The 15617-nt window shown below is 41.9% G+C and overlaps 1 protein-coding gene across 1 annotated transcript in view; it reads right to left on the reverse strand.

Moving 5' to 3' along the window:
- The window catches only part of MAST1 (microtubule associated serine/threonine kinase 1), a 90108-nt gene that overhangs the window by 12922 nt on the left and 61569 nt on the right, over positions 1–15617 (reverse strand). Inside the window, exons 11-19 of the mRNA XM_060763624.2 lie at positions 14642–14727; positions 13782–13990; positions 10240–10378; positions 9928–10060; positions 8431–8596; positions 7688–7789; positions 7263–7385; positions 4951–5060; positions 2243–2406 (exon numbers count right to left, since the gene is read on the reverse strand). Of these exons, the coding sequence (XP_060619607.2) occupies positions 2243–2406; positions 4951–5060; positions 7263–7385; positions 7688–7789; positions 8431–8596; positions 9928–10060; positions 10240–10378; positions 13782–13990; positions 14642–14727 (1232 nt within the window). The remainder of the gene's footprint in view (positions 1–2242; positions 2407–4950; positions 5061–7262; positions 7386–7687; positions 7790–8430; positions 8597–9927; positions 10061–10239; positions 10379–13781; positions 13991–14641; positions 14728–15617) is intronic.

Here is a 15617-nt window from a genome sequence, read left to right on the forward strand (position 1 = left end):
TCGGAATGATAGGAGCGAGGAAGCCGATCTAATCTCCCTAGGAAGGGCGTTCCATAGCCAAGGCGCCACCACTGAGAAGGCCCTCTCTCTTGTTTCCGCCAACCATACTTGTGATGATGGCAGGACCGAAAGCAGGGCCTCTCCAGATGATCTTAAAAGTCCTCACATTAGCTGCTTTGAACTGGATTATATGAGTCTAAACTGCCATATAATCTGGATTTTATATGGCAGTGTAGAAGGAGCCTTAGAATTATGGTTCTGTAACTGCTTTGTCTGAGGTAACATAATGGTGGCACTATTTCCATAACTGTCAATGCTGCCTCCTAAGCCCACCACAACAATCAGCGGCCACATTGAGCAAAGGAGGTTCATTCAGCAAAAAAGGATTAAATTTCCAGCCCCTTTGACTACTAAGCAGAAACAAGGCTCTTGTTGCTGTTTCTCATCCCAGGCTGCCTTGCTTGCTTGAGGGAAGGGATTAATTCAGAGGTTTATGTTTTTATTACTTTTGTTTGGTTTTATACTATGCATTAATGTATACTATGTATTAATTAATTTTATACTACGTATTATGTATTAATGTTTTTCATCTTTTATGATGTTCATGAGCATCGAATCTTTGTCTCTGTAAACTGACCTGAGTCGCCTGAGGGCTGAGAAGGACGGTATACAAATATAGTAAATAAATAAATAAATTGGAAATGTCATACTTCACCGAAGGCTTTCATGGCCGGAATCACTGGGTTGTTGTAGGTTTTTCTGGGCTATATGGCCATGTTCTAGAGGCATTTTCTCCTGACGTTTCGCCTGCATCTATGGCAAGCATCCTCAGAGGTAATGAGGATGCTTGCCATAGATGCAGGCGAAACGTCAGGAGAAAATGCCTCTAGAACATGGCCATATAGCCCAGAAAAACCTACAACAACCCAATGTCATACTGTTTGCAAGCTGCCTGGCAGCTATAAACCGACCTCCATTGCCCCATACATTTGCCGGCTGTTAAAGTGGACTGAGCAGCGAGGACTAGGAGAGGTTACTTATTTAGGCATGTTGTGATAATTTTAAATTTGAACTTGGTGACATTTCATTTTTTTCAGTATCTCAGTCACATACACTTTGCTTCCAAACTGACAACATTTAGCGTTACCATTCACAAAATCACTGTGCAGCTGTTCTGTCAGATTTTCTGCAGTTAGAAGAAAGGACAGTAATAACAGTGATAGGCAAACAGAACTGTAACAAATGGCAAAACAAGGTTGTCACTGCAGTCGTCAATCATCAGCAAAGACCATTCTAATAGGAAGATTTTAAAAAAATGAAAATATGCTTTAATTTAATAACTAGTTAAAACGGATAATGAATTGACCAAACCAATGCTTCTCAAAGGGTTGAACCAGGGACCAGTGTTATTCCATGAACCATTGGCTGTTTGTGCCTGATGAGCTTCTAAGGAAATAAATATAGAGTGGATACAGTGGATACAAATATGGCCCCTGGCATGTTAGGAAAAGAAACCCACCACTACCCCACAGCTTGGAAAGCATCAGGCAAAGCAACCTTCACTCATCACTAAAAGTTCTCACAGCGTATTCTGGAATATATATGAAAGAATATTAAATTGATCAAAGTCTATGGCTTTGAGTCCCCTCAGGGAGAAAGACAGGGTAATAATAATAATAATAATAATAATAATAATAATAATAATAATAGGATTTAAAGATCGAACTGCAAAGACTCTGGCACAAGCCAGTAAAGGTGGTCCCAGTGGTCATCGGCACACTGGGTGCAGTGCCTAAAGACCTTGGCCTGCACTTAAACACAATCGGCGCTGACAAAATTACCATCTGCCAGCTGCAGAAGGCCACCTTACTGGGATCTGCACGCATTATTCGCTGATACATCACACAGTCCTAGACACTTGGGAAGTGTCCGACGTGTGATCCAATTCAACAGCCAGCAGTGTGATCTTGTCTGCTGTGGACTCATCTTGTTGTGTTTCAAATAATAATAATAATAATAATAATAATAATAATAATAATAATAATAATGCCCTTTTCCCTGTTCACGGAGGCAAAGGACATGGTTATAAACGTATCATATCTTGAATACACCATTTGCTGAACTGATCTGATTTAGAGGCTGGACCGATCCGTCAAGATAACACTATACTGTCTCCCATTTCCATCCCCTATATTTAACCAAAAGGAACAGCGACTGCAGAGTGATTTAGAATGTGTCTCACATTTCTGGGGAGTTGGTACGCCAGGTCTTGTCTCGAAGAGTGAAACTGCCCAGGCTTTCCCGTTTGCTCAATTTCTCATCCTTGTGCTTGCTGCTCTGGTCCCGCTTGGTGACACTGGGGGTCTTCTGCTCATGCTGGGAGAGGTGTTCCATGCTGCTGTACACCTGGGGGAGTGGAGGATGGGGTGGGGGCAAAACACAGAGTAATGAGAAAAGGTGGCTCAACATACGGATGGATAGATTCCCTTGTTCCCTTCTGAGTACACATGTGCTATGAATGTTGCTCATCCCTTCCAGCCATCCTGCATGCAGTTGTTCACTCCTTTGTTTATTGGTTTATGCATGCATACATGAGCATACAAGAAGCTGCAACTAAGCATGATTTTCTGTTTCTTCCAAACTGGGAATGGTAACAGCTTCTCAATAAGCCTGGATATGAAATGATGGCTTTGTGTCAATATTAATTTCCTCTATTGTTTTAAAGTTTGAAAATCATTTCCAAGTACACAACAATAAGTTCTTCCTTAGACTAAGCGTTATTCAGAAACATCATGTTAAATCATGTTATTACCCATATATTCCGACATATAAGACGACTGGGTGTATAAGACGACCCCCAACTTTTACAGTTAAAATATAGAGTTTGGGATATACTCGCCGTATAAGACTAACCCTCTTCCAACACACACTAAATAAAAAATTTTAAAGCATCAGATTTGATTTCAATATGATAATTTTCATATTACTGTACCTCCTTCTCTGCCTCTCAGATCTCGCACATGCGCACCTGTACCGCTTCACTGCAGTCTTCAGGAGCGAGATCTGAGAGGCAGAGGAGGAGGTACGGTAATAGGATACAAGGGCGGGCCAGACAAGTAAAAGAGGTGTGTTTGTCTGGGCCCAGAACCACTCTATCTCTTTTTTTCATACCCCGGGCGCCCTGGATGCCTGCAGCTTGCTCCTCTCTTCACTTACACCTTCCCAATGAGGCGTTCCTTCACCTCACCATCGGGACCACATTAAGTCCACGAATCCTGATGAATGGATTTTCTTCTATCATACTTGTACAGCATCACCATTCATGCTTTCATACAGTTGCTTCATATGGCAGGGACGCGGCCACTGCCATTTTTGAGCTCCCCCCACAATATGCAGCAACCACAGATTCTCCAATCCAGATTGGAAGTTTTAGCACCTGCTCTATAAGACGATTCCCGGCGTATAAGACGACTCCCATGAATAAGGCCACTCCAGCGTATAAGATGACTCCCACGTATAAGACGACCCCTGACTTTTGAGAAAATTTTCTTGGGTTAAAAAGTAGTCTTATATGCCAGAATATACGGTAGTTTAATTACAAAATTAACATTGGTTTCTGCCGCCTGGTTTGTTTTAAATCCATTGCCATTATTCTTGTTTGGGCATAATGGAAACCTACGATTAACGGTCATGTCCTGAATTGTTAAGAACTTGGTATGTCTGACAATCAAGGACATCTTGACTTAAGGCAAGATGAGGTTGTCTGAAGGTGGGAGTTAACTAATATGTAGGCCATAGCATCATCCTCATATCTGCAAACAAAACCAAGAGCTACTCCTCAGCAAACTAGTTTGCCAAAAACCATCACATGAAAGTTTGGGGTGGAAACAAGATAAGAGCAGCTCCTCTGCTCACGTTTTACTCTCACTATCTTGCATTAGGTCACATGCTTTTTTAAATCTATAAAATGCTCTGTGCATAATGAGTACCTTAAAAACAAAAGAACCAATGAACGAAATCACACCAAATTTGGCAACAAAACGTCTCACAACACAAGGAGTGACAATCACTCAAAAAAATAATTTTGTTATTTTGGAGTTGTAGTTGCTGGGATTTAGTTCACCTATAATCAAAGAGCATTTTGAACTCCACAAATGATGGAATTGAATCAAACTTGGCACACAGAACTCCCCTGACCAATAGGGTATTGACCTTGAATTTTGGAGTTGTAGTTCACCTCCATCCAGAGAACACTGTGGACTCAAACAATGATGGATCTGGACCAAACCTGGCACGAATACTCAATATGCCCAAATATAAACGCAGATGGAGTTTGGGGGGAAATAGACCTTGACATTTGGGAGTTGTAGTTACTGGGATTTATAGTTCACCTACAATCAAGGAACCTTCTGAACCCCACCAACAACAGAATTGGGGCAAACTTCCCACACAGAACCCTCATGACCAACAGAAAATACTGTGTTTTCTGGTGGTCTTTGGTGACCCTTCTGACACCATCTTGCAACTGCCCCCCCCCAGGGGTCCCAAACCCCAGGTTGAGAAATGCTGCCTTAAGGCCACCCAGTCCAACTCCCTTCACCAGGGCAAGAAAACATAAAGCCCTCCTGACAAAGAGCCATTCAGCCATAGATATAGATAGATAGATATATATGATTCACACACACACATACATGTTTATGACAGATATAGTCCCATAGATTTGAAAGGGACCCCTAAAGAAGGACAGTGATATGTTGCATGTTCCAGAGTAGGCAAACCAGACAATCTTTACATCAACACTGAGAAAGAAACAGCAAGAAATACTGTTTACTCACGAGGATAGAGAAATTACATATATTAGAAACCAACACTTTTCTCATTACTTTATTTTCCATATCACCAGACCGCTAGTGATATATAAAATTAAAATCTTGTAAGTTGAAGGCTCACCTTGCTGAATCTGGGAGAGCAAGATGAAAACTGCCGTATCTCCACAGGTTCATCTTCAGTTGTGTCTTCGTCATCGTATGAATTAATATGGTGGTAACGATCAGAGCGAGCTGAAACAAAACAATGGCACACAGAGTTCAAACACACCTGGCCCCAGGAGGAAGAGAGTGGTTTCTGCCAAATTGCTTGTGTGTTCTCTAATCCTTCCACAAAAGGAGGTTGTTGTAAACATGATTCTTTTTCTGACCACTGGGAAAGAGGTTTGGGTTTTGAAACCACTCAAAACTAGAACCTTCTTGTGACATCTAAGAGCTATTTGGCATTCATATCTCACGGTCATAGGTAGCAGGAAACAGCCTCAAATACCCAGCACTATTCTTGCCAATAGAAAGGTTGACATATATTGTCGAAAGCTTTCATGGCCGGAATCACTGGGTTGTTGTAGGTTTTTTTCGGGCTATATGGCCATGTTCTAGAGGCATTTTCTCCTGATGCAGGCAAAACATCAGGAGAAAATGCCTCTAGAACATGGCCATATAGACCGAAAAAACCTACAACTCAGAAAGGTTGATAGTTCGAAGCCTGGGTTGGTATGAGCTCCTGCCCTTAAGCCCCGCTTCTGCCTACTTATGTAGCAGTTCGAAAGTAAATGTGAGTAGTTAAATAGGTACTGCTGTAAAGATATTTAAGGTACCCTTAAGGAAATGCCAGAAAAATGCAAGCAATTCGATCAAGGAAGAAGTTTATGGACAAAGCTTTTCCGCAGGGAAAATGGAGCAACAGCAACCCCCCCCCCCCTCCCAGTGACTGGAACTGAGTACAAGCCTCCAAAATGCCAAAGATGGGAAAAGCTTATATATACCTCTATCTATGTAAAATTTCCTGTCTTGTCAGTGTATAAACGACATTGAATGCCATATATGTGTTCTGTGATCTGCTCTGAGTCCCCTTTGGGGTGAGAAGGGCAGAATATAAATACTGCAAATAAATAAATAAATAAATATTCAAAGTTTAGGCCACATGGTATAACTGGATGGGGAATTCTGGGGTTAAAAACCAACATATATGAAAGGCAATCACATTTAAAGCCATCCTGAGCTGGAAGATATTGGTCTCTTCAGCAGACATGGGCATTGGGCCATGTGGATGATAGTCCGTTTATAAAACTGCTTGTGTAAAATCATTCTCCAATCAGAAGCAATGATTTTAGCCACATTACTACAAGCCGCCTCTCTTCCAAATACAACAGACAATGGTTATGCCATTGAGTTCCCAGTTTAAAACAAAAGATCCAGCTTAGGCTTTGGATCTCCTAAGATAGCTAGTGTCACAGTTTGGGGAATATTTCTTTGTTTTAACCCCCATAATTTCAAATTTCTGGATATGAAAAAATGGAGGATTTATGAAGCTGATGATATTTTGGTTTGAACAGATGGAGAGAGGAAGATTAATCCTTTTGCCAGAAGGAAAGCAGCAAATGGCTTATACTGAGTCAGCCCACTGGTCCATTGAGCTCAGTGGTTCCCAACCTTTGGTCCTCCAGGTGTTTTGGACTTCAGCTCTTCCCATTCTGAGCAGCTGGTAAGCTGGCTAGGATTTCTGGGAGCTGAAGTCCAAAACGGCTGGAGGACCAAAGGTTGGGAACCACTGATCCAGCACAACACTGTTGACACTGATTGGCAATGACATCCCAGGAGCCTTTTCCACCACTAACTTGAGATCGCAAAAAGGAAAAGGCCATAGTTTCACGGAAGAATGTATAAAGATTACATTTTTTTCATTCTAGGGGCGACTTCAGAAACTGCAAGTTGCTTCTGGTGTGAGAGAATTGGCCATCTGCAAGGATGTTGCCCACGGGACGCCCGGATGTTCTGATGCTTTCCCATCCTTGTCGGAGGCTACTCTCATGTCCCTGCATGGGGAGCTGGAGCTGACAAGAGGGAGCTCATCTGCACTCTCCCTGACTTCGAACGTGCGACCTGTTGGTATCCAGACCTTCCAGCACAAGGGTTTAACCCATTGCGCTACCAGATTACATTCTGCTATGAAGCTATGGCCTTTCCCCTCTTACAATCCTGATGAAAACCACCTTTCTGAAGCTTCCAATTGCAGTGCTCAGAAATGCCCTACTGGAGCACATTGGACATCCCTCAAGAGAGCAGGAAGCAAACAGGTGGCTTTCCATAAAGTGTTGACATTTGGGATTAGAGTGGATGAGCAGTAGAAATTGGAGCAAGTGGTATGCCTCAGCCTTACTTAGTTTGTTAAAGCAAGATATTGTGGAGGGAGAAAAGAAAAAGTTGAAAACTTGCTGTCAAAGTAGCTGGTGTCTTCTTCGGACTCTAGATGGGGGATGAACTCTGCTTTCTGCCTCAGAAGCCCATTCCAGTCCAGATCTTTGAAAAACGGATGCTGTTTCACCTCAAAAGCACCACCTGCAGAGAACCAGAACATTGGAGTTTTGCTGCCCTCTGCCGGACAAAGCGACAAATCAAGCTAGGAATAGTGGGAGGGGCAGGGAGGGTGTTATCTTGCCCAGAAACAAGAGACGAAGACAGACAGAGACAAGGGGGAGTGTGGAGTGCGCAAACCTAGTGAGCATACAACCAAGATGTTCTAGGTTGCAACATTTTAAAGAAAACTATGAGAGTATTAGGAAGAAGAATTTGTCCCTTCTGAAATGGCTCATACTCAAACCACATCTACCCCACACTCCCCCTGCCCTATCTGTGCTTACCTGCCCCCAGGCGGAGAAGGGGGTTTGTCTGCAAGAGGCAGGAGATTAGATGCTGAGCATCCGCTGGGAGTGCTTCCTCCCCTTCTGGCCACAAGATGTCATCTGAAAGTGACAGAGAAGGAGTTGCAATTGCCGAGTGAGGAAAAGGGGAAGGCAACCGCTAGTAAACAGTAAGGATGGGTGGCCGAGCATCCTCCATAGGGGGATCATGGACATGGCTTCCATCATGATGGCTGCAACTTAGGCTCCTACTACACTGCCCTATATCCCAGGATCTGATCCCAGATTGTCTGCTTATCTCAGATTATGTGACACTCATATAATTGAGTTCAAAGCAGATAATCTGGGATCAGATCCTAGGAATTCCTATGCACACTACACACATCTTATTTGTAGTGCAAAAAAAAAAAACACTTTAAAACAATCCAATAATTAAAATGAGTAACAATTTTAACAAATATAAACTTATTAGTATTTCAATGGAAAGTTTGGGCCTGCTTTTGGCTGATGGGATAGGATTGTTGTTGTTATTGTGAGTTTTCAAGTCATTTCAGACTTAGGTTGACCCTGAGCGAGGGCCGGGTAAATGACCTTGGAGGGTCGTATCTGGCCCTCAGGTCTTAGTTTGAGGATCCCTGTTCTAAGGTCAATGAGCATATGTGCACACTAACCCTAACCACATTATATATGTGCACACTAACTCTAACCCCAGTCACAATGAGCAATCCTTGGCCTCCACATACCAGTGATGACTTGACCAAAGAGCTCCTCAGGAGTGTCTCCAAAGAAAGGTACGCAGCCTACCAGGAACTCATACAGGATGATGCCCATAGCCCACCAGTCCACTGGCTTCCCATAGCCTTGGCGGAGAATCACTTCAGGAGCAATGTATTCCGGAGTCCCACAAACCTGTAAAGACACTTGCTTTCATTCAGCTGCCACAGATATTGGTTCACCAAGCCCTAGGAATCTCACTCCAACATACAACTCTGGTCGTTCTTTGGTTTGGCAGAATGGTCAGAAAGCCCTAAATGCTTTTTTTTTTTTGTGTCAGGAGCGACTTAAGGAACTGCAAGTCGCTTCTGGTGTGAGAGAATTGGCCGTCTGCAAGGACGTTGCCCAGGGGAAGCCCGGATGATTTGATGTTTTTATCATCCTTCTGGGAGGTTTCTCTCATGTCCCCGCATGAGGAGCTGGAGTTGATAGAGGGAGCTCATCCGCCTCTCCCCGGATTCGAACCTGCAACCTGTCAGTCTTCAGTCCTGCCAGTACAGGGGTTTAACCCACTGCACCACTGGGGGCTCTGCCCTAAATGCTGAACTATGGCCAAAATGAAACAGGTCTGGGCCCGTTCAAGACATGCACTAAACTTCCAAAAAGAGCAAAGTGAATACATTTCGAACTATGAAAACGGTTGCTGTGCATTTGCATTTTAGATTTTGACAAAGTATTTGTATCAAAGAAACTGTTTCGTTAACAATTTTTGTTAGATCCTTTCTAAATAAGTTTTTAAAAATAAAAACGAAGTGTGTTGCTTCCAAGTATGTTCTTGTCATTTCCAAGTATAGATCTATTGACCTATCAAATTCATATGCTATCTTCTGGGGATGGTGGACTTTGACATAGAAAGGAATAAGGACAAGTTGCTTTTCCATATGGCCACAGCAGCGAGATTGGTGTATGCGAGAAAGTGGAAGTCTAAAGAGATTCCAACATCAGACGAATGGATAATCAAGATATTTGATGTTATGAATATGGACAATTTAACTCAATTAGTTAGAGCCAAACAGAAACTTACAGTTGGAAAGACAGACTGGTCCCCAATTAAGAACTACTTCAACATCAAACAAATATAGGCTGGTGAGAATAAAGCTTCAAAGGAACACAACAATACTAACACAATTACGCGAGGAAGCAGTAATTAAATCAGATACTAACCCCTTCTCGTACCTCCCCTTTTTCCTTTTCTATTTTCTCCTTTTTTGTTCTTTCCCCTCTTTTTCTTCCTCTTATGCTATTCTTTCTCTCTTCCTTTTTCCTCTTCATCTTCTTCACATATTCACACTTTTTAATTGCATTTTTAAATTTTATGATATACCAATATGTAAATTGTACCCCAAACCCAATCCTTCAATAAAAAATCAATTAAAAAAAATTCATATGCTGCCTTTCTCAGCTATCTCTCTCATTTTCTTCTGGTACATGCCTACACAGACAGACAGACAGCATTAGTGTCTTACCTGTTTGTCTAGGAACTCCCTTGCATCCTTCTCAATGTGGCCTTCGTACAAATTGGTAGTAAGGCTCATCAGCCCCATCTTGGAGAGACCAAAGTCAGTCAACTTGATGTGTCCCATAGAGGTGATGAGTAAGCTGGGAAGGAAGTCAGAGTGAGATCCATCAGAAAGAGCAGATCACAGCCACTTTCTGCCATGAATAATAGCAGAGGAATCCAAGGAATGCCAGCCAGGATGAGCCAAGTGTGTTCTTGCTCTCCCTGCTTCATAACCTAAACCCAAATGAGTGCCCTCCCCTGCTTTCAGGCATCATACTTGTCAGGCTTGAGATCACGGTGGACAATGCCATAGTTGTGCAAATACTCCAAGGCGAGGACAGTCTCAGCAAAGTACATGCGGGCCATCTCCACTGGCAGGGCTCCTATGTTCTTCAACAATGTGGCACAATCCCCACCTGTCAGGAGAAAGGCGACATGGTTAGGAAGATTGCAAGGTTCATTTTCTGTTCCCAAAGTGGATCACTGCCCTGCCCTGGCACTAGATCTGCAAAACAACATATATTATCCTGCCAAGTTAGGCAAACTGCACAATCCAAATAATGCACTGCAGCATCTCAGAAGCACTTTGTTTTATGGTTCGTGCAATTAAATCCTTCCTCATCCCCGGATCCTCCTCCCCGATAATTTACATTGTCCTATTTCCCAGTGTTTTAAAATTTTATCTTTGAATTTGGCCCTGCCCAGTGTAATCTTTTGTGTTTTAATGTTTGATTTTACATTGTTGTGTCGCTTATTATATTGGTTTTGCATTTTATGTATTTTATTTTCTGGTTTTGTTATGCTTTTGTGTTACATTGTGTGTACTGTATTGATGGACGGGGCCGCACAGAGTCCCCCTGGGGGAGATAGAGCGGGGTATAAATAAAGTATTATTATTATTATTATTATTATTATTATTATTATTATTATTATTATTATCTCTGCAGACAATCCCAACTGCAATTTTCACCCATCATCTCTTTGAAAAGTTACTTCTTTAGATGACAACACTCCCAGAATCCCTCAGCTGCAATATCTGCTCTTGCTGGATGGGGTGAACTGAAAGCTTTAGTCCAAAAAAGCAATATTTCAAACTTTCCAACTGCAATTGACAATGATGTGCCTCAGGAGCATGGTAACCTATTTCAGACTATGACCACCCATTCGTTTAATTCCCCAGGATTTCAGAGAGATGTTCTTCCCAGCTCTATCTAGTACTTTCAGGAAGTCAACCTGTGATCTTCTGCATGCAATTTGTTGGCATAACCACTGGGCTATAATTTAATTTCAGCTTTTATCCTCACAAGAAAGCAAGGCTGTAGTTTGTCAAACTGAGTATAATTAGTAATAGACACAGGGAATATTCATTCATTGCCTCTATATGTCACCTTTCTTCTAGAGTGGGACCCAAGCCAGGTTCCAAAACAAACAAATAAATAAAAATTAAGCAATATAAAACAGTATAAAATCATAAAAAAACAAAAAGAATAAAATATCCCCATTAAAAAGCTTCTGTTTACAAGTTAAAAGGCTGCGTAGGTAGGAACATTTTGACTTGCTGGGGAAAGAAAAGCAGGGAGGGGACCAGCCTAGCTTCTGACAGAAGAGTGATCCAGAGGATGGGAGCAGCCACTGAGAAGACTCTCTCTTTTGTCCTCGCCAAGCCAGCCTATAATGATAGTGGAACTGAGAGAAAACCTTTCCCTGAGGATCTCAAAGCTCTGGCAAATTTGTATCAGGTGAAATGGTCTTTTAGATAGTCTGGATCCAGGCCTTACAAGGATTAATTGTGCCTGGAAACAAACTAGTGAAGCTACTTTTACAAGGGAGATGTATCTTACCTATAACTGACTTATTGTATAGATATCCATTATGTCTATACTTCAGAAAATAAAGCCCGACTGCTCTTTGGAGGGAAGAATAGTAGAGGCCAAGATGAAGTACTTTGGCCACATCATGTGAAAAAAGGAAAGCTTAGAGAAGACAATGATGCTGGGGAAAATGGAAGGAGAAAGGAAGAGGAGGCAACCAAGGTCAAGATGGATGGATGGCATCCTTGAAGTGACTGGATTGACCTTGAAGGAGCTGGGGGTGGTGAGGACCGACAGGGAGTTCTGGCGTGGACTGGTCCATGAGGTCACAAAGAGTCGGAAACGACTGTACGAATGAACAACAACAACAACCCATTAGGAGTCCCCAGTAGCGTAATGGGTTAAACCCTTTTTTTTGTCGTGTCAGGAGTGTCCTGTTGTGAGAGAATTGGCCAGTCCCGCCAGTACAAGGTTAAACCCTTGTACTGGCGGGACTGAAGACTGACAAGTCGGAGGCTCGAACCCGGGGAGAGCACCAATGAGCTCCCTCTGTCAGCTCCAGCTCCCCATGCGGGGGACATGAGAGAAGCCTCGCACAAGGATGGTACAACATCAAAACATGGGCAATGTCCTTGCAGACAGCCAATTCTCTCACACCAGAAGCGACTTGTAGTTTCTCAAGGCACTTCTGATATGACATAAAAATAGATATCCATTGTAATATACTCTAGACTAGCTGGTAATCCTAACAGCTGGTAAACTGGCTAGTATCTCTGGGAGTTGTAGGCCAAAACACCTGGGAACCCACAGGTTGAGAACCACTGCTCTAGAACATTGTTTCCTAAACCTTTATCTTTTCCGTTGCTGGCTGGGGCTTCTGGGAATTGAAGTCCAAGACAGATGGGGACCTATGTTAGAGAAACACTACTCTAGAATATATACCATTTCTATGGTCAAACTAGAGGCCGGATACGACCCACCAAGGTCATTTTCCTGGCCCTCACTCAGGGTCAACTCAAGTCTGAAACTACTTGAAAGCACACCACAACAACAACAATCCTATCTCATCAGCCAAAAGCATGCTCACACTTCCCATTGAAATACTAATAATTTTATATTTGTTAAAATTGTTCTTCATTTGAATTACTATATTGTTTTTAAGTGTTTTTGCACTACAAATAAAATATGTGCAGTGTGCATAGGAATTCATTCATGGTTTTTTTTCCAAATTATAATCCAGTAGGGCTGGGCGGTTTCGTTTCGTTAATTCGTAATTCGTTAAAAATTCGTTAATTTTTTTGATAACGAAGCGATAACGAACCATTCTGGAGCAATGGTTCGTTATCGCTTCGTTATCAAATTTAAATATTTAAAAACGAATTTTTAAATATGTTTCGTAAATGCTTCGGATTCGTTATGTATTCGTTTCATTATCGGTTTGAGGTCGTTTCGTTATTATTTCCGCATGTCTGGGGCAAGTTTTATAGTTGTTTTTTGTTTAATTAGTGAAAAAAATTATAATATCACACCAACAGTCAACAACAGAGGGAGAGGGAAGCTTCAGAAGTTCCCCCTGTCCCATTTGGAGGTTTTTTAGCGTATTGCGCGGTCGCGTCCGCCATTAACGAATCGATTCGTTATTGTTTCGTATTTGTTTCGTTAATGTTTCGTAATTTTTTTAACATTTATGAAATTTCGTAAGTATCGAACTTTTTAAAAGAAAAATTTCGGAATTCTTTTAAATATCGAAACGCAAAACCCCCCAAAAAACGAATCGATTTTAGAAACAAATTTTTCCATTGTTACCCAGGCCTATAATCCAGCCCTCCAACAGTTTGAGGGACTGTGACCTGGCCCTCTGTTTAAAAGGTTTGAGGACCCCTGGTTTAAACTAACAGAAGTGCTTCCTTCTGGCCCATTTGCAGTTCTGGAAGAGTATAGGCAAATGCTAACTTAGAGGCTACGGATCATGGGCTTTCTGCCCCTTTGCACTCTTGGGGCTGCGTACCTTCAACATACTCCATGACCATGCAGAGGTAGCGCTTGGTCTCAAAAGAACAAAACATGCTGACCACGAAAGGATTCTCTGCAAATGTCAGGATGTCACGTTCTACAAAAGCTTGTTGGATCTGGTTGCGCAGGATGAGATTCTGCTTGTTAATCTTCTTCATGGCAAAACGCTGCCGGGTCTCTTTATGCCGTACCAAATACACAGCTCTGGAGTAGGAGAAGGAAGAAGAGAAGTGGTTAGCAAGAGGCATTTTTGTGCTCCAAGTAACAAGGCAGAACTCCTCTGCCAGGATCAGAAATCAGAGTTTTAGCCCAACCACAAAGCACTCAAAGACACCCTTCGAAGAACAGGATAGAGACTGGAAGGCCTTCATTCAATTCCTGCTCCACCAGTTTCATGGTTAGAATCCCCCAGTATTAGGAAGGAACTATAAAACCAGCACTTGCGCTCTCTCTATATATAGATAGATAGATAGATAGGTAGGTAGATAACTGCTAACTAAAATATTTTAAAAATGAAACAAAAATAGAATATCACCATGAAAGATGATTATGAGCCCAGAGCAACTAGGTCCATTTATAAACCGTCAATGCAGCAATTTACTTTTCCTAGTATCTCACTCAGGAGTCATCCAAAATTTGCAAAATATTCTGTTCCTGGTTTGAAAGTGTAATTTCCTGTTAAATTATGTGATTCTGACTTTGAAAGTGGTAGTTCTACTCCAGAAACTTTGTTTTTGTGGCTGTCACAAACTATGTTGAATTGACTGAGACTTTATCTGAAACCCAAGTGCCAGCAAAGACAACCTCCCATGCAAACAGACCCAAGGAGCTTGGCATCTGAGCAAACCCACTCACCCATATGCCCCATTGCTTATTAGTTTGATCGTTTCGAAGTCTCCTTCTCCTGGTGGCTTTTTTGGCTTTGGAGTAGTCCCACGACTCTGTAACGGTAAGCATATTGAGCATGAACACGCAGTACAAATGGAGATAGGAATTCGGTCCCACCATTTTAAAATGCCTTATTTGCAAAAGCTGTCTTTTGAGCCTGGAATAAGTCACTTGCAAATACTGTTCACCTTTACAATGGAAATGACGGGGCATTATTCTGAAACTGTATTGTGTATGGCAGATGAAAGCTCAGCATTGTAAGAAATTTCACAGGCATTATGCACTGAGCCTCCTTTTCATAGTCATCTTTGCTTCATTCTCTTTATTTCAGAGCAATGAATGGGCCATAAATGATACTGCAACCCAGATATTCTCCCCATCAAATCCAAAGAGAGCTTTTATGGTACTACAACAGCCCTAAGCAATGCCCCAAGGGATTTTGGGAGATGTTGTCCCAAAGAGAAACTTATCCAAGCTCTGAGGTGAAATACTTCTAGTTCATGCCATCTGGGGGGAATTTCTCTTTCTTCTTCTCTGCCTCTCTCATCCTTACTAAATAAATATTTCACATAGAGAAAAACATGTCCGCACACCATGTTTCCTTGAAAATGAGACACTGTCTTATATTTATTTTTCCTCCAGAAGACAAATTATGGCTTATTTTCAGAGGATGTCTTATTTTTATTAAGTTCTAGCTTGGGTATCCAGCAGTGCCTGGGTTATTTGAAAAGACATAGTTTGTTATTATTTAGTTAATTAGTAACACTATGTATTAGGAAAAAGCCAGTCAGTGATTTTGTTTTTTTATGACTGCTCCCATTAGAAAATACATGATGTGGGTGAACTACAATTTCAATCCTCCCCAAACCAGGCCTGTATGCACAGTTGGCCATATTGGGTCTGTGTGCCAAGTTTGGTCCAAATCTGTCGTCAGCTGGGTTCA

This window comes from Anolis sagrei, chromosome 2 (genome assembly GCF_037176765.1).
Source record: "Anolis sagrei isolate rAnoSag1 chromosome 2, rAnoSag1.mat, whole genome shotgun sequence".
Classification (NCBI taxonomy): domain Eukaryota; kingdom Metazoa; phylum Chordata; class Lepidosauria; order Squamata; family Dactyloidae; genus Anolis; species Anolis sagrei.